The following is a 21414-nucleotide window of genomic DNA, read 5'->3' on the forward strand; positions in this document are numbered from 1 at the left end:
CGGGAGAGCCATGGGCTGGACACACGAGAAGCCTGACGCAGAAGCGGGGAGCCAGACTTTACTAGGTGAACCCAGGGTGACTGAGCACGCACTCAGGCGAGAGAGACATTTGGGGGCGTTCAGGTGGGTTTGTTTCTGGCGATGCAGGCATAGTCGGTGTTGTGGTCTTCTTTCACGCCTTCACCTTCCTCTCTGTCTGTGATATCACTGCTGGACGCCGGCAGCTTCTGGAGAGATGCATAGTGGGGCTCCTGCCCCAGGACATAGGCCTGGCGTGCAGAGGATGATGTGAGGACCCGGGTGGGCTGGGTACCGCCATCACATCCTTCCCCAGCCTGGCCCTTTCCCTGTCTTTCTCCCTGTTCACTCTTTCTCTCCGTCTCTTCTCTTTATGTCTCTTGAACCTGTTTTCTCTTGCTTTTCCTCTTTCTTTGTTTCTATATAAGTGTGTCTGCCTGTGCTCGGGTAGGCCCGAAGCGGATGCTTGGACGGCAATCTTCCAATTGTTTCTACAAATTATTTCTATCTATCTATCTATCTATCTATCTATCTATCTATCTATCTATCTATCTATCTGAGACAAGGTCTCTCACTAAGACTGGAGTTTCCCATTTCCACTAGAATGGTTGACCAGAGCCCCTGGTACTTGCACCCCACCCATGGTACTGGGGTTCCAGGAACACCATACACCATGCCGGGCTACAGCCAACACTCTCTCAGAACCTCTTCTGTCTCCCCCACGCCCGTCCCCCTTTTATTTACTTTATTTATATGAGCACACTGTAGTTGTCTTACACACCAGAAGAGGGCATCGGATTCCATTACAGATGGTTGTGGTTGCTGGGAATTGAACTCAGGACCCCTGCAAGAGCAGTCAGTGCTCTTAACCTCTGAGTCATCTCTTCAACCTCCAAGTCTCCTCTTCTTTTGAGACAGGGTCTCATGTACTCAGGCTAGCCTTCAACTTGATATGTAATTAAGGATGGACTCCCTGCCTCTACATGGGATTTCAGTCACATACCAGCGCTCTGGTTTTGTTTTGTTTTGATTTGTTTTGGTTTAGTTTTTTGAGATAGGGTTTCTCTGTGTAGCCCTGGCTGTCCTGGAACTCACTCTGTAGACCAGGCTGGCCTCGAACTCAGAAATCTGCCTGCCTCTGCCTCCCAAGTGCTGGGATTTGTTTTGTTTTGTTTTTTCGAGACAGGGTTTCTCTGTGTAGCCCTGGCTGTCCTGGAACTCACTCTGTAGACCAGGCTGGCCTCGAACTCAGAAATCTGCCTGCCTCTGCCTCCCAAGCGCTGGGATTTGTTTTGTTTTGTTTTTTCGAGACAGGGTTTCTCTGTGTAGCCCTGGCTGTCCTGGAACTCACTCTGGAGATCAGGCTGGCCTCGAACTCAGGAATCTGCCTGCCTCTGCCTCCCAAGTGCTGGGATTAAAGGTGTGCACCACCACCGCCCTGCTCTGAAGTGTTTTATATCCTTATAGACACACCTTTTCCTCCCTCTCCTCTGGTTTGCTTCTTTCTTCCTGCCTTCTCTTACTTCCTCTTCCCTTTTCTCTTGGCTCCACCCCTTCACCCCACCCCACTCCCTACTCACACCCCCAACCTCCAGTCTCCCGCCCCCTTGCCCCCAGCCCCTCCTCCTTCCCCCACCCCTTCATCCCGTCCACCCCTCACCCCTTGCCCCCTTCCCCCTTGTCCCCTCATCCCCCAGACTCACATTCCTTTCCAGTCTCTTCACTAGAAGGGAAAAAAAAATGGTTCAGCAAGACCCTTCCCGATCCCCCAGCCAGAATGGCACCCGACTTGGCTCATCTAGGACAGCATCTCACATTGGATCTGCCACCTCAGAATAGCGCCCCACACCAGGCCCCCAGCTCCAAAACAGCCACACACACACACACACACACACCCTAGTTCCCCAACCCCGTAACACTCAACCCCAGGACAGCCTTCCACCACACAGTGACCAGACCCCCACGCCTTCTCACTCGCCGGTTTCTGTAGGAACCACAGGCAGAGCCTTTTGGACAACTCCTCTGGTCTCTCCTACCCCGGGGACTCTTGGGACTTCTGCCCCAGCGGTAGGAAGGGTGTGGAGGGCAAGCTGTGGGTGTCTGTGAGAGGTGCTTTAGGGCTTACCTTTCTGACTGAGGCGGCACAGGCAGGTAAATAGGATGGCAACAAGCAGCAGCAGGAGTCCTCCCAGCCCCAGGCTCCCGTAGAGCAGGTAGTCACCTGGAAGGAGGATCAGTGAGAGGATCTTTCTCCCATCAGTTTCCCAAACCCCAGGTTACATATAAGTTTCCCAGCTTCCTATATTTTTCTTGGGTTCCCTCTCCCCCTTTTCTTTTATCTTGTCTTCCTCTCCCAGATCGATCCTTCTTTCTTTCTATTTTTTTGACAATTTCATACATATATACAAAGCCTCTTGACCATATCCACCCCAAAGCCCTTTCTCCCTCTTCCTCCCCACTCCCAGCCCATGTCTCTCCCACCTTTCTGTCTCTCTGTGTTGACAGTCTCATGTATCCCAGGAGGCCCCAGGTTCTCCCAGTAGCTGAGTGTGCTTAAACTGGTGGTCCTCGCACCCCTGTGTCTTGAGTGCTAGGTTGGCAGGAGTGTACTCCCACGGCTGTTTGCTCCCATGGCTGTTTGTGTGGCTCTGGGGTCAAAGCCAGGACTCTCCTCTCACAGTTTTAGAGACAGGAAAATATACTCTAGATTTGGGGGTTTTGTATTTTTGTATTATCTTTGTTTGCTTGCTTGTTTGTTTTGTTTTTCCAGTCAGTTTCCCTGTGTAGCCCTGGCTGTCCTGGAACTCAGTCTGTAGGCCAGGCTGGTCTCGAACTCACACACAGAGATTCTCCTGTGTCTGTCCCCCACCTCTCCTCCAGCCACCTCACCCCTCCTCCCCCACTCTCACTCTGGGAGTGCACCACCACTGCCTGGTTTGTTTTGTTTTGTTTTGTTTTTTTAAATGCAGTGTCTTCTATAGTTTCAGCTGCCTCCAAATTCCCTGAAGCCTCCCGCAGAGACAGGTCATGTCCTGGATTTCTGGACCCTCGGACCCCTCTCTGGGGCTGGGATTACAGAAGGCACTATATCCCGGGACTTCATGCCTGCTGAGGAGCTTTCTCAGCTACAGCCCCAGCCCAAGACAGTTCGTTACCCAGACTTCAACTTCTCACTTCCTCTGGAGATTCACCTCCTGGGTTACCTCTCCTGACTCTATGGTCACACCCTACTGTTTCCGGTCTCAAGAAGCCCCACTCCCACCTGAACTGCCTCATCCTGAGGGCTTCTGACCGCCTCTGCCAACCCTGAACCCTGCCTTTCGCCCCTCACTCTCCAGCCCTCACATCCCTCCCCCGCAGAACAGAGCGGTCCCTACTTACAGTTTATGGGTTTGCCACACATTGTCATCAGACATAGTCCAGGGACTGAGAACAGGCTTGAAGGTCAAGACTAAACTAATCCCTCTTCTGCTGAGCTTAATGGCTTGGGTCAGTCACGTGCCCCCAAGTTCCCCATCTCTGAGGCAAGGGGCCCCATTGCGATCCTTGTCCTCACTGGGCTGGACATTTTATGTTTGTCTTAACATATTGTGGTGCCCATTTCCTAGGCCAGGAGCCCCGAGATTTTAACCAGGAAAGCCCAGCCCTGCCCTATTGGTAGAAATGGATTTCTGTGAGGTCAAGCGCAGTCAGGGCTACACAGTGAGACCCTGTCTCCAGAAGCAAACAAAAAGCCAAGGGAGACTCAGAAGTAGCAGAGAGGAGGCTGGAAACACCGCACAATCCTGAGTGCTGGGGAGAGGGCTGCTGAAGGCTTGGAACCAGAGTAGGCAGCAGGTGTGGGAGCTGCTGGAAACCAGAGAAGGGCGTCCGTACCCAGGAGAGAGAACCTTATTCGGCTGGTGTGGGGTACTGGGCTACCAACAATGCGCTAACTTCTTCTCCTTGGGTGCTTCCTGCCCTTGAACTGCTGGTTCCTGTTTGAGGGCAGACAGAAGGCTCTCACTTGAGGGACAACAGCATGAAACCAAGAAATAAGTTATAAGAGGCATGCTGTAGGTTTGGGGGGAACCCTGAGGAGCTGTGATGAATCAGGAACAGATCAGCTTATTGTTATTAACTAAATTATTATTATGAGCAGGATTTTGCTATGTAGCCCAGGCTGGCCTGAGGCTAACCATCTTCCTGACTCAGCCTACAGTATTCACCAGGGGCCCCCACTTTCAGCTGCAGAGTCTTTTAACATCTCTGGGAAACGAAGGCACGGGGGCTCAGAGGATAAGGTCTGAATGCAGATCCTTCCTACCTGGGGAACCCCACATCTGTAGTCTGCCTCTCCTTATCTCAGTGGGTATCACCTCTCACCCGGGATCTCCACCCACCCACTCCCAGCTGACCCAGACTCTTGGTTTACAGAGGGGACACACTCAACTGTTCAGAGTGGAAAGAAGTAACCCACCTTGGGCATTTTGCCCCTCCTACAGTTTTAGCTTCTTTCCCCTGCTTCTGTACCTCCCTGCATCTAGGAGAGGAAGGATAAGCATTGGGAGATGGTGTTCCATCTTCCCTTTGAGAGTCCTAGTTATCATGTGAGTAGTTACTCCCTTAGCTCCAGCCTTCCGATTCATCCTGTGGTGGTAAATGCATGTCCGCCTCCTCCGCGCCGCTCTCCAGGGGCCCCTTCTGCTGTGTCTGCTTAGGGTTCATGATCTTGGCGTTCGTGCATAGGCACGTGTTCCCAGCACCTCGAGAGCCAGACAGCTCTGGGGTGTCTCGGGGCACCTCTCTTGGTGTCTGGCAGCTATATGCAGCAGGATATTGCTGTTACCTAGGGAGCAGGGGAGTCAGAGGTAGCCAGAGTAGATCTGCTGACAGATGCAGGACAGGAAGTGGGTGATGACAAGCTGGCGTTGGCATCGGAGAGGACTTCCCACAGAAGGCAGCATTCTGGCATTGAGCAGTAGGGCAGTAGGGACCGGGGTGAAGGTCTCTCAGTGCCACTGTGACCAAGAGGGAAAGGGACGCTAGAAGACTACACCCCAATCTTTGAATAGAGTGAAGACTGGTAGCTAGGATGGAGACAGAGGCTGGGGGAGTCTGGTGCCTGGGTCCCTGTGCGGGTTTTGTTAAACAAATTCTGTGGTACTTCCTTCCCGTACCACCCGCACCCCAGTGTTTCCCCCTAGAACAAATAGGGCACAATTTAAGTGGGTTTCTTCATTGTTATATATTTTTTTAAGATTTATTTATTTATTATATGTAAGTACACTGTAGCTGTCTTCAGACGCACCAGAAGAGGGGTCAGATCTCATTACAGATGGTTGTGAGCCACCATGTGGTTGCTGGGATTTGAACTCAGGACCTTCGGGAGAGCAGTCAGTGTTCTTAACCGCTGAGCCATCTCACCAGCCCTCGTTGTTATATTTTATAATTACTTTTTTAAAAATTTTAAACATTAAGTGAGGAGAGAGCTCTGTTGGTAAAAGCATGAACACCTGAGTTCAAGTCCCCAGGGCCCACATAAAGATGGGTGTGGCAACTACTTGTGAAATCCTGTATTTATTCCTAGTGTGAGATAGGAAGTGGAGAACAGAGAATTCACGGAAGATCACAGGGGGTAGGAGTGTCTGGACTGGAATGCTCAGAGAAGACAGCAGCTAGACCCTGTCTCAGGCAAGGTGGAAGGCCTGCTGGGACTAGCATTCGAAGTGACTGTGAACTCATATTCAAGAACACATACACATGCACACACACACACACACACACACACACACACACATGTATATATACACACCAAGGCAGCTCAGTCAATCAACAGGGTCTCAAGAGACCTGAGGCCGAAGCAGCTTTAGTGCTCTCCAGCCTGCTTTCATATCATTCTAGGTACATCCAAAACCCATGGTCAGGTCTTAGATCAAAAACGAAGTAATCAAGCGAAGTAGTAAACAAGGAGGTCACACAAGATAGTGATTAAGTAAAGTAGTAAGCAAAAGGATCTCACGCATGCACACAAGAGCATACACACACACACACACACACACAAAGGATCACACAAGGTAATAAGTAAAGAAGTAAACAAAGCCCTGTGGTCACTGTTTGTAATTTTTTAAAGATTTATTTATTTTTTATTTATATGAGCACACTGTAGCTATCTTCAGACACACCAGAAGACGGCATCGGATCCCATCACAGATGGTTGTGAGCCACCATGTGGTTGCTGGGAATTGAACTCAGGACTTCTGGAAGAGCAGTCAGTGCCCTTAACCACTGAACCATCTCTCCAGCCCCTGTTTGTAATAGTCTCATCAGCGCCTACTTCCTTTTCTGAGCCTAGAAGCGGCACCAAAAGCTCTCAACACACACACATACATACATATATATATATGTTTTATTCTTAATTATATTTGTGTCCATGTATGTATACAAACTTGACTGGGCGGTGGTGGCGCACACCTGTAATCCCAGCACTCTGGGAGGCAGAGGCAGGCGGATTTCTGAGTTCAAGGCCAGCCTGGTCTACAGAGTGAGCTCCAGGACAGCCATGGCTACACAGAGAAACCCTGTCTCGGAAAAAAACAAAAAACAAAAAACCAAATCCAAAAAAACAAAAACAAAAACAAACTTGAGTGCAAATACCATCAGAAACCAGAAGAGGGTACTGGATCCCCTGGAGCTGGAGCTATAGGTAGCCTGACTATACCTGGTGCTGGAAACTGAACTCAGGCCCTCTGCGGGAGCTACAAGTGTTCTTAACTGCTGAACCATCTCTTCAGGCCCCATAAACACATTCTTAGAGCCTGGATCATTGTTTCTCAACCCGTGGGTCCCGAGCCCCACCACACATCAGGCATCCTGCATATGAGATATTTACATTGTGATTTGTAACAGTAGCAAAACTACAGTTATGAAGTAGCAACAAGGAACTTTACAGCTGGGGGTCAGCACAGCAGGAGGGACTATATTAAAGGATGGCAGCATCTGGAAGGCTGAGAACCACTGACCTAGAGCTACAGCAGCTTTGAGAGTCCAATGCTTCTCCCTCTCCCTCCCTCCTTTGTTTGTTCTCAAAAACCCGGTTTCTCTCTTTGTAGCCCTGGCTGTCCTGGAATGTGTTCTGTAGATCAGGCTGACCTTGAACTCTGATCAGCCTGCCTCCACCTTCCCAGTGAATGTTGATTCCTTCTTCCCTTCTTGAGACAGGGTTCTTTAGCATCTGAACCTGGCCTGGCACTTGCCAAGTAGTCAAGGATGGCCTTGGATTTCAAAGCATCCTGTTGGGATTACAGCCCTGCAGCACCTGATGATTTAGTGCTGGGGACCAAAGCCAGGGCCCAGGGCATGCTGGGTAAGCGCTCTCCCAGTGAACCCCAGGATCCCCTCCCCCCCTTACTTCTCACTTCTTTCCAAGTTGTGAGCATTACCTCATGTTACCGCTGAGTTGCTCAAGTTAGGCTTTGTTTCCTCATTTTTTTGTTTCAGGAAGATGAAATTTACATCTAGTAAAATGTACGCTGGAATTAGCGCTGTTTTGCCTCTTACAGAATCAAACCCACTGGCCAAGCGCCGCGTCAGGGAGTGCCACAGACATCTCTGGACCTCAGCGGTTGCATCTTAGGGCTTTCCCACAGAGACCCAGCGGCTAGTGTAATACAGGCTGTAGACCAGCAGGCAGCACTTTCTCAGTGTTGTTTGTCTGTCAGCCATATTAAGTTTGTCTGGTTTGGGACACAGAGACTGAAGGCCTCTGGGAAGGGGATGTAACCTGAGACCTCCATCCACCTTCCTCGGACCTACTTCCCTAGGCTCCAGTCAGCTGCCCCTCAGCCACCATTAATTTGGTTCCTGATGTTCATTGAATTCCACGAATTGCTCATTCATTCATTCATTCATTCATTCATCCTGCTGCTCATTTATAAGCATGTAATGCCTCCTAATGGATGAGGCTCACGGCAGACCCACTCCCCTGAGGCGGAGTGTGCATTTATCTGCAATGCTCCATCCTTTATCAGTTCATCGAGGGAGGTGTCATCACCTCTGTCCTTCCCGAGAGAGAGAGAGAGAGAGAGAGAGAGAGAGAGAGAGAGAGAGAGAGAGAGAGAGAGAGAGGCACTGAGCCCCCTTCATAAAGTCATAACCACTGCGGACCCACTTAATTCCACCTTTCCCACCTGCTTGTAAAGACTGGAACTGGAAGAAGTCAGCCAGTGTGGGGGGAGAGGGCCACCTCAGGGATGCAGATGCACAGCCGCCCCTCATCGGCCTCCCAGCCCATCTCCTCACACCCACGTGTGCATGCGCGTGCAGTGCATGTGTGTGAGTGTGTGCGCGCGTGTGTGTGTGCGCGTGCACGTGCATGCATGTGCGTGTGTCTTTGCAGCCCTCCCGCCAGCACTGGCCTGTGAGGTCCAGAACCATGGAGACCACAGGAGATATCTGGAGTCCTGCCTGGCTATTGCAACCTTGTTTGTCGCCTGACCTTCTGCAAGCTACCTTCCTTCCCTGGGCTTCATTTTCCCTCCCTGCTAAGCCCCCCTTCATCTTTACCTTGAAAACCTCTCTCTACCCCATCTCTGCAGTTCAGAGAACCCAGGCATCCAGCCACCCAACCCTGGCCCCAGCGCTGGGTAAACAGGAAGCCAGTGAGGGGAGAAAGGGTGTTCGGAAAGTCCCGGGCAGGGGGCAGGTGTGTGGGTCTACAGGGAGGGGTGGCCCTACCCCTAAGGTATGAAAGCCCCTGCCCCGGTCCTAGTTCTGAGTCTGGATGGGGACTCGGGGACTGCAGGGCCTGGGTGGGAGGCCCCGGGGGAGGGGCTGCCTCTTGCTGGCTGTGGCAGGAGCTACTTCTCTGGTGACCCTGTTGTTGGCAGTGCCTATCACTGTCCTGGCTGTGCTGGCCTTGGTGCCCCAGGATCAGGGACGCTGGGTGAGTGGCTGCACCAGGCAAGCATCTACCCGAGGGCTGCCTCTTGAGGACGCTCTCCCCAGAGGGAATGTTTCTGGTTTGTCTTTGCCCACTCTCCAGGCCATCCTAGCCTGAATTTGCAAGCCCCTTCTTGGTTGGCTTCTCTTCCAGATACCCGCTGCGATTTGTCTTTCTGCCTGCATACATAGGCTTTGTTCTTCCAGCAAGATGCATTCTAGGGAGAGCACTGCAGGCCCAGGCCTCAGGGCTGGGCTCTCCGGTGGGAGGGGTGGAGTTGCCGATAGCCGAATCTGACCTCTGGGCACTGTAACCCTACCTACCCATCCAGGTTGAGAAGATTATTGGCTTGGGAGCACAGGCTCAGAAAAGACTGGATGACAACAAACCGTCCTCTTGCGTCGTCTTGCCCTCACCCTCCAGTCTCTCAGACACTCCGGACCCCCGTCTGCATCCGCGGAGATCCCATGCTTCCAGGGATCTAGGCTCCACACCCCAGGGCCCTGTTGCACAGTTCTCACAGGAGGCATATGCGTGGGTGACCACCCTGTCTCCAGCTGTGGATTCTACACCAGATCCAGGGGTTCAACAGCTGCCAAAGCGGGAACCAGAAACTGACCTCAGCCCCGAGCTTCCTGCAGCCCACCTCATAGGTAAGCATCTGGTATTCCTGAAGAGTGCCAGCTATGCGCCCCCACAGTAAGCGAGAGTCCTTTGGCTCTGCTATGACACGCCTGGTACTTTCCCAACTCCTTCACCACCAACTTCTCCCTCGGTAGGGCGTCTCAGGAAACAGGTAAAAACCGGTTGGGATCTCACTTTAGTCCCCTCGGGTGATTGCACCGTTATTCCTGCCCCTCCCCGTTGAGTACCACAGGGGGTGAAGAAGATCCCGACCCTTCTCATCCTGCCCAAGTCCCAGACCTAGAGATCACGGCCCGAGAGCTCATGCGTGTCCCGTTCTGCAGGCGCCTGGATGAGCGGGCAAGGGCTCAGCTGGGAGGCGAGCCAAGAAGAAGCGTTTCTGAAGAGCGGCGCGCAGTTCTCCCCCACCCACGGGCTGGCGCTGCCGCAGGACGGCGTCTATTACCTCTACTGCCATGTCGGGTACCGAGGCAGGGCGCCCCCTGCCGGCCGAAGCCGCGCTCGCTCACTCACTCTGCGCAGCGCCCTATACCGCGCGGGGGGCGCCTACGGGCGGGGTTCCCCCGAGCTGCTGCTGGAGGGCGTGGAGACCGTGACCCCTGTCGTGGACCCCATCGGGTACGGGTCTTTATGGTACACAAGCGTGGGGTTCGGCGGCCTGGCGCAGCTCCGGAGCGGCGAGAGGGTCTACGTCAACATCAGTCACCCCGATATGGTGGACTATAGAAGAGGGAAGACCTTCTTCGGGGCGGTGATGGTGGGGTGACGGCCATCTGCATTCCTGCAGGATTGACTGACGGATGCGAATATGTGAATCGTGATGTCCAGAGAGTCGGGAAGCCCGGGACTCCCACAGTCCCGAGCGGAGGGGGCGTGGCGGGGGGGGAAATGTAGGACACGAATTTTGAAAATAAAGAATGTAAACTATGCTGGCTCGTGCCAGTGTCTTCGCGGAAATGCAGAGGTGGTTTTTGATTCTGGGGCGGGGGCAGGTGTGGATGACCCAGCTTTGAACTGTGGACACCTGTTGCACCCACGCCCTGGCTCTAAGGCCAGGGGTCCAAGAGGACCGAAGAAGGGACATTTAAACCCTGAGACTTCTCCCAGCATCCTGATTGACAGGATGCTGGCAGTTTAGGGAGGTTGGTTGTGGCTTGTTAGCAGCTGTGGGTTGAAGAAGAAATGAAAGGAAAGATATTAGGCTCAAGTGTTTTCCTAATTCCTTTCTCTCTATCCTTATTTCTTTGCTATCTAGTGTTAGGGAGTGAAACCAGGGGGAGAAAGGGTGGGAGAAAGAACCCACAAAGTAGCAAAGACCTGGTCTCCACAAGACACCCCTCCATCCCCACACACCTTTTCTCTTGGCGTCTGCCTCGCTGTGAGAACAGTCAACATGAGAAGGTAGGCAGGGTTGGTTCTCAGAAAAAAACTCCAAACTGTGGACCAAAGCTCTGTGGGGTGGTCATTAGTTCACTGCTGCTGGCTGCCTGACAGCTTGTATGTATGTATGTATGTACGTATGTATGTATGTATGTATGTATGCATGCATGCATGTATGATCTGTCTGTCTCTCTATAGGCAGGATCTCCTATATAGTTTTGGGTTACCTGGAACTCACTATATAGACCAGTCTGATCTCAAAACTCAGAGACCGGCCTGCCTCTTCCTCTCCAGGGCTGGGGCTGACGGCGAGCACCACGGTCTCGGACAGCTCTTCTTTAAGGGGCGTCGGTCAGCCGCAGCAAACTAATGAGGAAGGCAAAGGAGCAGAAAATGGTGGAGGAGGGAGAGGAGGGGGAAGACTCTCATCTGAGGAGGAAGCGTTTGCCCTGGGGTCCTTTCTAGAAATGGAATGTTCTCACCCTTGGTTCACACTTAAGGCACCCCTCCGCAAAGCTGGGCAAATGGGGGGCCCCTAAGATGAGTAACAGCCGTCCCCCCCACGCCATGGCTGGAGGAGGCGGAGGGGAACCCAGGCTCTATCTAGGTCACCCCAGTGGGTCACCCCCCATCCCCCACCCCTCCCCCAGCATACCATGTGGTTGGTTTTCCCCTCTCTGGTGCAGGAAGGCCCAACCAACAATGAACCCAATTTAGTGCTGTCACCCTCTGGGGGTTCCATTTTCAGTTCCATTTTCTTTCTTTTCTTTTCTTTTCTCTTCTCTTCTCTTCTCTTCTCTTCTTTCTTTCTTTCTTTCTTTCTTTCTTTCTTTCTTTCTTTCTTTCTCTCCCTTCTTATTCTTCTTCTCCTCTTTGTTCTTCAACTGGCCTTGAAACCCTCAACCATTTACCTGCTCCCACCTCCTAAGCGTTGGGATTAAAGGCACAGCTACACACCCACTCCCTATGTGCCTTTGACCTTCTGCACAAGAGCCTTCCAGTGGGGTGCGAGGGTAACCAACTTTGTCTAAACTCTAGACAGGCTTCTGAGTCTTCTATACCTAGTCATTGCCTTCCTTGTAAAATCTAGTTTTAGTGGAAAAACCCCATTAAGTCGGTTCAGCAAGCTCCCTCTCCTAGACCGGGTCATCCTCAGTCATCCCTTACAGCCCCTGAGGTGATGTCTGCTCACCTGGCCTGTCTTAACAGGCGTCTTGTCTGATCTGTTTAGACAGAGTCCCCCTACCCCTGATTTCTCTTTTCTCTTAGTCATTCGCCATCCCCCCCAACACCTACCCTGCTGGGGCTCTTAAGACCCACTTGCTCTCAATGATCACTCGACAACAAGTCTCTGCCCCGATAGCTAATTCTGAATAAAGTCGCCCTTACATGCTTCAGCAAGTACTATTGAATAACAACAATAATACATTATTATTATTATTATTATTATTATTATTATTATTATTATTATTGGTGTTGGGATCAAATCCAAAGCCCTACATGTGTGATTAAGTAATTAAAAAAAAAAACAAAGTATTTAAACAAGGTGTTTTTCTCTTTCCAATCCACCCACCTCAATACATTCATCATTTGTCTGAAACATTGGGAAACCAAAGCCAGCAATGGCTCCTTCTTTGTTGTGTTGTCGTGGGGTTTGAATTCAGGGCATCCCACACACTGAGCACCGCCTTGCCCCCCTCCACTCCACAGAGCAACGCTTTCAGCCCCCGTGTCTTTTTAAAAATATTCTGTTCATCTTCAGAGGTTTGGAAGAACAAAGGACTGGTGACCGGCAGGCAGAGCCAGCTGAGCCCAGCCTGCCAGGGAACAGGTTAGGTCTCAGCCCCATGGACCGTGCCCGCTCTGTCGTCTGTTCAGAGGGCAAGTTGTGTGGTACAGGGTGCGCAGTTAGACACCTGAAGCTCCCAGGCTCTGCCTTGGCCGTGATTAGGGTGCCTGAGAATGTAGCCCCTCCCTGGCTCCCTTTGGAGCCACAACTGCAGGAAGAACGGCAGTACTTTCCCAGCAGGTATTTGGAATTCCCAGAGTGGGAAATTCCCATGCCCTGGGGCAAAGGTAATTAGGGTTAGGCTCCAATTTCCGGGGAGAGGTAGGATTGCTGGCTGCCTTTTGTTTCACCGGGGTCTTGGGGGTCTTAACGACCCAGGGGTATAAAGACTGAGATCTGAACCCAGATACTTTAGGCCTCTGCAGAGAGATGGATGCAGCCTTCATCCCAAGACAGAAATCATTATTTCTTTTCCAAGCGATCTTTATTTCTCTCAATGACCCGTAGGGCGATTACAGTCACGGCTCCCGTGGGGAGCAGAGGTTCAGTGATGTGGCGACAGCCTGGTCACCAAATCAGCGTTATTAAGACAATTGGGTTAGATAAATATTTTGTTTTAAACATAAGCAAAACAGGAGGTGATGAGGCAGGGAGGCCAGGCGGGGATAGCTCAGCTCTGTTTTCACAGAAAACATGTCGGTCTGAATACAGCTCCCCACACTGGGTCCTCCAGGATGCCCGGCCTTCCAAATAAATACATTCATAAGCAAATAAATAAATAAATAATAAATAAATAATCATAAGTGCAATTATAAATAGAGGGGGCTGGCTCTGTGAGGAAAGCTGGGCCTTGTGCCTTAGGGAAGGATCTGGAAAGCCCTGAAGGTAGGAAGGCCTGAGATCTTCTCCAGCAGTGTTCTGAGACAGAGGCAACCTGACCCACTCTCCCTTTGCAGAACTCATGGATCGACATTTGAGGCTCCGGTGGATTCCGAAAGCCCATTTGAGTCCTTGCTGGTGGCGTGTGAGAAGCCCAGGCGACTGTCCCTGCATCTTGTGTTTCTGAGTGTCGTAGTTGTTGAAAGTTCTGAGTCCGGAGTTGGACCCCGAGGCCGTAATTCCCTTTCTAAGTTAGAAGGACATGGATTGGGGGTTCTGAGGAGTAGACAGTAAAGGGGTCAGAGTAAAGGGGTCAGAGTGGGGGCTGAGTAGAGAACAGGTGGATGACCGCTCGCTTCACAGAGCAATGACTCCAAAGTAGACCTGCCCGGACTCGGCAAAGTCTAAGTACTTGGGCAGGTTGACCTCAGCGCTGAGTTGATCCCCCTTCTCTAGCTGGAAGACGCCTCCCAGGTACATGGGCTCGTACCAGGGCTTGAGTTCAGCCCCGTCAGGGGTGTCCTTGACGCAGGGGCTCTTGATGGCCGAGAGGAGGTTGACTTTCTCCTGGTATGAGATAGCAAATCGGCTGACGGTGTGGGTGAGGAGCACGTAGTCAGGGCAGCCTTGTCCCTTGAAGAGAACCTGGGAGTAGACGAGGTACAGCCCGTCTGCTGGCACCACCAGCTGGTTGTCCTTGAGATCCATGCCGTTGGCCAGGAGGGCGTTAGCACGCTGGCTCAGCCACTGCAGCTGCTCCTCCGCTTTGTGGTTTGCTGAGGGAGGAAGAATTGAGTCAGTGTCACCCTGTGAGTTCACATCCTGAGCCTCAGCTTCTACCCACACTTCACTTCCGGTTCCTGCACCCTGTCTTTCCACATCCCATTGGCTATGAGGCCCCGGTTGCCTCCTAATGCCTTGCTTTTGAATCACTCACCTGCTGTCTCTAAGAGCTCTGTTCTCTCTCAGCCTGGCTCGATCCCCACCCCACCCCATTCCCCAAATCCTGCCCCTGCATCCCCAAGGTGCACGTGAAGAAATCTTACCTACGACGTGGGCTACGGGCTTGTCACTGGAATTTTGAGAAGATGATCCTGGAGGAGAAGAGACAAAGCAGGGGTGAGACCCTTAGGCTTCCCAGCCAGCGTCGATGCACTTCGACCGCTATTCCCTTTCCTCCCAAACCAAAGTTCTAAGTTCTCCCCCTGCCCCATCCCATGTCTGACTGCCCTTTCCCCACCTTAAATTAAGAGAGAGGCTTGGAAACACTTACTGAGTGTGAGGGTCTTGGCCATAGAGCTGATGAGAGGAAGGCCATTTGGAAACTTCTAGGAAGGAAAAGAAGGAGATTAGTAGACCGAGTCACCCCAAAGGAGGACCCTCCCCGCCGCTTTCCCCCCTTCCAGCTCCTCTTTGCCCCTGAATCTGGTGTTTTTCTTCTTCATTCATCCATGCATCCAACCCGCAGCATCTTTCTGCGGTGCCCTCTGCTTGATCTCCCATTATCTCCTCTTCATCTCCCTCCTTATCTCTCACGCCTCCCTCATCTCCATCTCAGATTTTATCTCTTGCTTCTCCCCTCTTCCCCTGGCCATGTCTTTCCAGATCTCTCCACGTGTATACACACTTATTCGTTCATTCATCCTTCTGTGCTTCCCCCGAAGGATGTTTAGTCAACCGGCTGTGTGGATCCGAGGTCCTGCCCCTGCCCCCTTCCCCACTCTCCTCCACATCACCGTGCTCATTAGCCACCCTCCTCCCTGGCACCCCGCCCTTCTTGCCCTCCTACCCTGCTTTGCCTGTGAGTGAGAATGAAGGCTGCCCAGGGACTCACCTCATCCCTGTGGGGACCGATCACCCCAAAGTTCAGCAGACAGAAGAGCGTGGTGGCCCCCGCCACGAGCAGGAACGAGAAGAGACTGAGACACAGACACCGCCTGGGGTTCTGGAGGCCCCCCATCTTTTTGGGGAGTGCCTCCTCTGCCAGTTCCACGTCGCGGATCATGCTTTCTGTGCTCATGGTGTCCTTTCCGGAGGGAGATGTGGCGCCTCGGGCCAGTGTGTGAGAGGGACAGAACCTGCCTGGCTGGTTGCTTGCTTTTCTGGGAGCTATTTCCAGGGAGTTTCTGTTCCCCCTCCTGGCTGGTCCCTTGGTGTCCTCGGTGAAGGAGCTTCTGCTGGCTGGCTGTGCAGACACTGCCTTTATAGCCCTTGGGGAAGAGGGCGGGGAAAAGCTCTCATTCAACCCGCGGAAAACTTCCTTGGTGGAGAAAACCATGATCTCATGTGGAGGAAGCGGTAGTGGCCCTACACCTCTGTCTCGGTTTCTTCTCCACCGCGGGGGCAGAGGTTTGGAAAGTTGGGGACACCCAGACATCAAGGAATCTCCTCCCCGTCCCCACCAGGATTCTGTGGCCATCTGGGGGCAAGTCAGGAACAACGTGTGTGTGTGTGTGTGTGTGTGTGTGTGTGTGTGTGGTGTATAGGACCCCTGAGAACTGAAACCCATTTCCTCTCTGCCCTCCAGTGCTAATCATTGTCTCTCTGCAGAGAGACCATACCTGTGTCTATTTCCCTTTTGATTTCTAAATGGGACATCCACAGGGAGGACTTAGCATCAGGGGTGCTTCTGAACGTGGGATGCATAGGGGGAGACAGGATATTGAGGAGGAAAAGCCCCCTGCTGAGTTCTTGGAGGAAGTGGCTGAGGCAGAGCTGCTGGAGAGTTAGAAGTGTGCATGGGCTTCGGGAGAGATGTGTGGGGGTAACAGGACCAGCATGGGGCAGCCCCGGAGGGAATGAACTCAGCCTGGGAATTCACGGACCCCACAAGCCTTCCCCTTTCATTCTGATCATGGGTTCAGGCTGCTGCTCTCAGTCCCCTCTCCCAAGTGAGTTTTCCACAAAGCCTCTGCCATCGTCCCACAGCTCTGCTTCCAGGGTTTCTTCCAACCCCTACGGCTCCCAGTCTTCCAAGGCCTCCCCTCCCTCACCCTCCCAGCCCTGGATGCTCTCTCTCCCACCCCCTGGCCACGGTTCCCCAGAACCCTCATCTCTCCCCAGCCTTGGGTGGCTCCCCCTAGCTTGCTTATCCTTTAGGTCTCCTCCAGGAACTAAGCTGCCTCACTCCCACAAATCCACCATGTCTCTGGGAGCTGCCCGCTCCTTCATGTCTTCTTGCTCTGCCCAGAACCCATGGTCCAACTGAGGCCTCTGTCTCCTGCTCCACTCCTTAAAGAAACCAGGAAGATTCTCCCCCAATCACAGACAGACACAAGCAGACAGAATTCCAGAGAAAAGAGGTTTATTGGGTTTCACGGATGGTGCAGGGTCTCTCGTGGATGTCTAACCAAGCAGCGGCTGGCTTTAGAGCCCTGTGCATCCTTCTGGAACCCTGGTTACCCACGTCCACTTCTCTCTCCGACTCTCTCTTAGATGAGTCCTGTCCGAGGTGAGACGCCTTTGCATCTGGGACCTGGCTGTCATCTGACAGCTTTCCATTTCTCCCTTCTTTCTATTCTCTATAAATAAATAATTTAACCTTTCTCTTCATAAATAGTCAACCTTCCCCTGTTCCCAGGCACCTCCCCCATGCCTGTCCCTCCTTCACGTCCAGGTCTCTGCCACACCTAGACCCACAAAAACACTGCTCTGTGCAGGAACTTCTAGGCAGGCTGGAGTCTTCCCCCAAGCATCTGGAGTGGCCCTGAGGGAGATGTGGTCCCCTGAAGTGCCCCAGACTCCTGTGAAAGCTCCGGGTTATTTTGGTGGGGAAGGCTGGAGACTGTTGGGGATGTGACCCTTGAAATTGTCAGGATGGAGGCCTGGAATCCAGTTCCTAGGTTTCTTTAGATTCTACAGAGCAAAGGCTCCAAAGAATACACTGCTGGGGCTGAAGTGTAGATGGGAGATGCCATCCGTGTGGGTGGACAGCTGGTCTCCCTTGCTGAGCAGAAACACAGCCCCCTGGTACATTGAGCGCACCCACGGGCCTTGTAGCCCCGGATACACGGACTTCTGTGCGCTGAGGAGAGGCACGTGGGAAGGGTATTGGGAGGAAAACAGCTGGACCTCGTGGGCCAGGTAGACGGGAGTAGGAACGGCCCTGGAGGAGCAACTTTCTCCAGAGAAAACCACCTGGGAGTACACAAAGTAGAGGCCACTGGTGGGGATCAGGAGGGAGTTGTTGTTCAAAGAGAAGCCGTGTCGGAGAAAGGCGCGGTCTGTGTTGGCTCTCCAGAGCAGTGAGTTCTGTTTGCTGGGGTACCCTGGGAAAAGGCACAGGGCATGGGGCGGGATCAGGGGCAGGATCTCCATCCCTGAGGGAGCAGGCACTGGACAACTGGAATGGTTGGTGGGATGGGAGTGGGGTGCCTGCCTTTAGGGGTAAGAAAAATTAGTGTGGGGAGATGAGAAGATGGCTTGGGCCCCTGGGCAGGTAGGAGGGAAGGCGGGGACTGGACCTCTGTGGGCAGGTGTTTACCAACAAGATGAGCAGCAGGCTTCAGGATGCCGTGGGTTAAATGCTTCTGCAGGGCTTGATGAGCTGTCCTGGGAGCGGAGACACGAACCCCAGACACCTAGGAGAGAAGAGAGTTGAGAGGGTTCTAGGACTCTGAGTTGGCTAGGCCACCCCAGCACCCCCAATCTCTTGCTGTCTCACCTGGGCCCCTAGAGGCAGGGCCAGCAGCAGCCCCAGGAGGAAGACAGGAGGGGCGCCAAGCACCCTCAAGAGGTGGAGATGTCTGAGTGGTGTCATGGGGAGAACCTGCAGAGAGAGAGAGAGAGAGAGAGAGAGTGTGTGTGTGTAGGGGAGGCGGGGCACAAGGCGGAAGACAGACCTTACCTTCTAGCTGAGACAGCCACTCTGAGAGACAGGGCGACAGATAGAAAAGGGGACAGGCAGGGGAACCCTGAAGCGAGCGGGGTTAAAGAGAGAAAGACAGGCTGGAAGAGGAAAACACCGCAGAATCAGACTATGGCTGACAGGGGCAGAAAGAGGGAGAGACTGATAACACCCGAGTCAGATGCCACAGGCGGGGACAGACCAAAAATCAAAGCCACAAATTAAGGCTGGGGATCCAGGCAGGCTGTACAGAAAAGGCTGTGACTCAAGAGAAGAGGCAGGATCCTGAGGGATGCCTGTTACCAGGGTAAGCCCGAGGAGACAGGGCAGGAGAGGCTCACCTGCTGTGCGGGGTCCTGGGCACTGGCGCTCGGTCCCTTTATAGAGGAAGCGGCAGTGTGGCAGGCAGCGGGCGGGTTCTAGGTCGGGACTGGGGCCTGGGGAAGCCCCCAGGGCTTAGAAGATGCTGCTGTTTCAGTCGAAGGCAGGAAAGGCTGGGGCCTAGGAGAGAACCGCAGGCTCAGGCCTCAGACTACTGCGTTCTGGGAAAGGGAGTCGGGTCCGGGGAACTGTGGGCTGCAGGGACTAGCAGGGAGCAGGGTCAGGCCGAGGAGTTCCAGGGAACGGACTGGCACTTCGTGGAGAATGAGGGGCACAGCTGGGCTGTGACTGGAAGCCTGGTTCCCTGAAGAGCGATGGTTTATGACACTCTGCACCCTTGACTGCTCACAGGCTCCTTCACCCGGTCACGTCTGGAGGGCTCTGAAGCCACATGTGGTTAGTGGCACCTTTTTTTTTTGTTTTCCGGGTTCGAACCCAGGCCTATGTATGCTTGACAAGCCTTCTGCCATTGATCTATACCCTTCAGGTCCATTTCCTCTCTTGTCTTTGGGGGTTCAAGTCACAGCTGTTCCAGTATACCTGTATTTTCTGGTCATCTGTCAGTTTCATGTCAACAAGTTCCATTACAGTGTCCTCTCCCCGAATCTGGGGCATCCTGGCGTGTGACAATCTTAACTGTGTCCCCTTACTCTCTGGAGAAGCAGTTCTCAACCTGTGGGCGAGGCCCCTTTGGCAAACCTCTATTTAAACAAATATTTACATTATGATTCACAACAGCAGTAAAATTACAGTTATGAAATAGCAACGAAAATAATTGTATGGTTGGGGGTCACCCCAACATGAGGGTCATGGAGTTAGGAAGGTTGAGAACCACTGTCCTAGAATGGTTCAAGTCTGGAAGATGATTGGGGGGTATTCTCTTAGAACCCCAAGACACTCATGTATAGTAAGGTCTCAGCCTGTCCCTGCAGCCCCTGCAGATCAGATCTACATAATCCCAAATGCGCACCCCAGGCTTCCAAAGCTCTCTGTAGAGGGAGCTTCAGAATTCTACACAGGTAAAGACAGTTAGAGGGCTTGTTCAGAAGCGGCGTCTGAGGAGCGCTTCTCTGTTGGAAGGGCCTGGGACACAGCTCAGGCGGCTGCTTGCAGGCATGTGTGAGCCCCTGGCTCCGTTCCTACATACCCAGCAGCCACACTGATGGGCACTGGCTGTTCTTCCAGAGGACCAGTGTTAGTTCCCAGCACCCCATGTTGTTTTATTGCATCTGTACCTGCAGTTCTGGGGGATGTGACGTCCTTTTCTGGCCTTTGCAGGCACTACACTCAAGTGGTGCTGAGACATACACGCAGGCAAAAATCCTATACACACAACAGAACATCTTTTTAAAGATTTATTTATTTAGTTTACATATGTGAGTACACTGTAGCTATACAGATGGTTGTGAGCCAACCATGTGGTTGCTGGGATTTGAATTTAGGACTTTTGGAAGAACAGTCAGTGCTCTTAACCACTGAGCCATCTCCCCAGCCCTGAGACTCCTTTTCAGGTGACTCTAGACTGTCTTAGTGGACAGCCAACGTCAACAAAATACTGCTGATGGCCATTAGATTTGTTTCTAATTTCTGTCTGAAAATCACTAAGCAGGAAGCTCCTGTGCAGAACCAGATTTCTCTCAGCTGGTAAGATACAGCTTTCAAAAAGCAAGGTTTGGCCGGGCGGTGGTGGCACACACCTGTAATCCCAGCACTCTGGGAGGCAGAGGCAGGCAGATTTCTGAATTCAAGACCAGCCTGGTCTACAGAGTGAATTCCAGAACAGCCAGGCCTATACAGAGAAACCCTGTCTCAAAAAAACCAAATCCAACAAAACAAAACAAGCAACAATAACAACAACAAAAACAACTCAAAAGGCAAAGTTTTTGAAGGTGATTTATTATTTATATTTTGGTCTTTTTTTTTTTTTTTTCTTGAGACAGGGTTTCTCTGTGTAGCCCTGACTGTCCTGGAACTCATTCTGTAGACCAGGCTAGCCTCGAACTCAGGAATCTGCCTGCCTCTGCCTCTGCCTCTGCCCCCAAGTGCTGGAATTAAAGGCATGCACCACCACTGCCCAGCTTGGTCATATTTTTTTAAGATTGAGACAGATGACAACAGCTGGCCACCTCAGATGTCACTGAGGCTGCCACATGGCTGTCAATATTGTAGTAGGCTGCAGCTGGTGATAGTGGTGGTCAGGCTGGCTGCTGGGCACATTACTGTTCTCGGGTCCAAACAACTGAGAGGGAAGGGAAGCTGGCCCTGTGTTCTCGCTTCTCATGATGTCTGATTAGCAGTCCTTCCTCCTCAGGACGCCACAGGACCCTGGAACATGAGGCCTCTGACTAGAAATTTTTGTTAGGACCAGTTCTGACACCAAAGGTGGGGGGAAGGGCAACACTTCGATGTCATGGAAAAAAGAGGATTCTAGTCTCAACGACCCAGGTTGGTAAAGAGGAATTCCAGTTTCGATGGCTTGCCTTGGGGGAAGATGTGGGCAGGATAGAGGCTAGAGAGGCACAGAAGTGCTTCTTCTTACGTCTTATACTGTCACTC

The 21414-nt window shown here is 52.4% G+C and overlaps 4 protein-coding genes across 6 annotated transcripts; 1 reads left to right on the forward strand and 3 right to left on the reverse strand.

Moving 5' to 3' along the window:
- Positions 1–37: 37 nt before the first annotated feature.
- On the reverse strand, positions 38–3878 carry Lst1 (leukocyte specific transcript 1). Its single transcript, XM_052163064.1, has 4 exons — positions 3400–3878; positions 2144–2239; positions 1722–1741; positions 38–269 (listed from the first exon to the last, which is right to left on the reverse strand). The coding sequence occupies exons 1-4, from the start codon at positions 3425–3427 to the stop codon at positions 120–122; spliced, it is 294 nt and encodes a 97-aa protein (XP_052019024.1). The 5' UTR covers positions 3428–3878; the 3' UTR covers positions 38–119.
- Positions 3879–8416: 4538 nt separating this feature from the next.
- Ltb (lymphotoxin beta) lies at positions 8417–10540 on the forward strand. Of its 2 annotated transcripts, none has more exons than XM_052164088.1 (3): positions 8417–8740; positions 9270–9591; positions 9907–10540. In XM_052164088.1, the coding sequence occupies exons 1-3, from the start codon at positions 8432–8434 to the stop codon at positions 10347–10349; spliced, it is 1074 nt and encodes a 357-aa protein (XP_052020048.1). In that variant the 5' UTR covers positions 8417–8431; the 3' UTR covers positions 10350–10540. The 2 variants fall into 2 exon arrangements, with proteins under 2 accessions (XP_052020048.1, XP_052020049.1); XM_052164089.1 differs by lacking the exon at positions 8417–8740 and adding an exon at positions 8747–8941.
- Positions 10541–13949: 3409 nt separating this feature from the next.
- On the reverse strand, positions 13950–15817 carry Tnf (tumor necrosis factor). Of its 2 annotated transcripts, none has more exons than XM_052164206.1 (4): positions 15466–15817; positions 14905–14956; positions 14678–14725; positions 13950–14407 (listed from the first exon to the last, which is right to left on the reverse strand). In XM_052164206.1, exons 1-4 carry the CDS (start codon positions 15649–15651, stop codon positions 13989–13991), a joined length of 705 nt encoding a protein of 234 aa, XP_052020166.1. In that variant the 5' UTR covers positions 15652–15817; the 3' UTR covers positions 13950–13988. The 2 variants fall into 2 exon arrangements, with proteins under 2 accessions (XP_052020166.1, XP_052020165.1); XM_052164205.1 differs by having other exon boundaries at positions 14905–14959.
- Positions 15818–16918: 1101 nt separating this feature from the next.
- On the reverse strand, positions 16919–19149 carry Lta (lymphotoxin alpha). The gene is made up of 4 exons (XM_052164177.1): positions 18819–19149; positions 18295–18399; positions 18115–18211; positions 16919–17899 (listed from the first exon to the last, which is right to left on the reverse strand). Exons 2-4 carry the CDS (start codon positions 18388–18390, stop codon positions 17487–17489), a joined length of 606 nt encoding a protein of 201 aa, XP_052020137.1. The 5' UTR covers positions 18391–18399; positions 18819–19149; the 3' UTR covers positions 16919–17486.
- Positions 19150–21414: the final 2265 nt, after the last annotated feature.

The sequence above is a fragment of the Apodemus sylvaticus genome, chromosome 19 (assembly GCF_947179515.1).
Source record: "Apodemus sylvaticus chromosome 19, mApoSyl1.1, whole genome shotgun sequence".
In the NCBI taxonomy this organism is placed as follows: domain Eukaryota; kingdom Metazoa; phylum Chordata; class Mammalia; order Rodentia; family Muridae; genus Apodemus; species Apodemus sylvaticus.

Excerpts from the sequence above, each read along its gene's own strand:
- Lta (XM_052164177.1), bottom strand. The coding sequence starts at position 18,390 with ATGACACCACTCAGACATCTCCACCTCTTGAGGGTGCTTGGCGCCCCT. Across the intron at positions 18,212-18,294 it reads CCCTGCCTCTAGGGGCCCAG|GTGTCTGGGGTTCGTGTCTC; the intron begins GTGAGACAGCAA and ends CTTCTCTCCTAG. Across the intron at positions 17,900-18,114 it reads GCCTGCTGCTCATCTTGTTG|GGTACCCCAGCAAACAGAAC; the intron begins GTAAACACCTGC and ends GCCTTTTCCCAG.
- Ltb (XM_052164088.1), top strand. The coding sequence starts at position 8,432 with ATGGAGACCACAGGAGATATCTGGAGTCCTGCCTGGCTATTGCAACCT. Across the intron at positions 8,741-9,269 it reads GGGGTGGCCCTACCCCTAAG|GTTGAGAAGATTATTGGCTT; the intron begins GTATGAAAGCCC and ends CTACCCATCCAG. Across the intron at positions 9,592-9,906 it reads TCCTGCAGCCCACCTCATAG|GCGCCTGGATGAGCGGGCAA; the intron begins GTAAGCATCTGG and ends CCCGTTCTGCAG.
- Lst1 (XM_052163064.1), bottom strand. The coding sequence starts at position 3,427 with ATGACAATGTGTGGCAAACCCATAAACT. Across the intron at positions 1,742-2,143 it reads GTGCCGCCTCAGTCAGAAAG|TGAAGAGACTGGAAAGGAAT; the intron begins GTAAGCCCTAAA and ends TTTCCCTTCTAG. Across the intron at positions 270-1,721 it reads TGAAGAGACTGGAAAGGAAT|GCCTATGTCCTGGGGCAGGA; the intron begins GTGAGTCTGGGG and ends TCTGCACGCCAG.
- Tnf (XM_052164205.1), bottom strand. The coding sequence starts at position 15,651 with ATGAGCACAGAAAGCATGATCCGCGACGTGGAACTGGCAGAGGAGGCA. Across the intron at positions 14,960-15,465 it reads TCGGTCCCCACAGGGATGAG|AAGTTTCCAAATGGCCTTCC; the intron begins GTGAGTCCCTGG and ends TTTCCTTCCTAG. Across the intron at positions 14,408-14,677 it reads GCCCGTAGCCCACGTCGTAG|CAAACCACAAAGCGGAGGAG; the intron begins GTAAGATTTCTT and ends TTCCTCCCTCAG.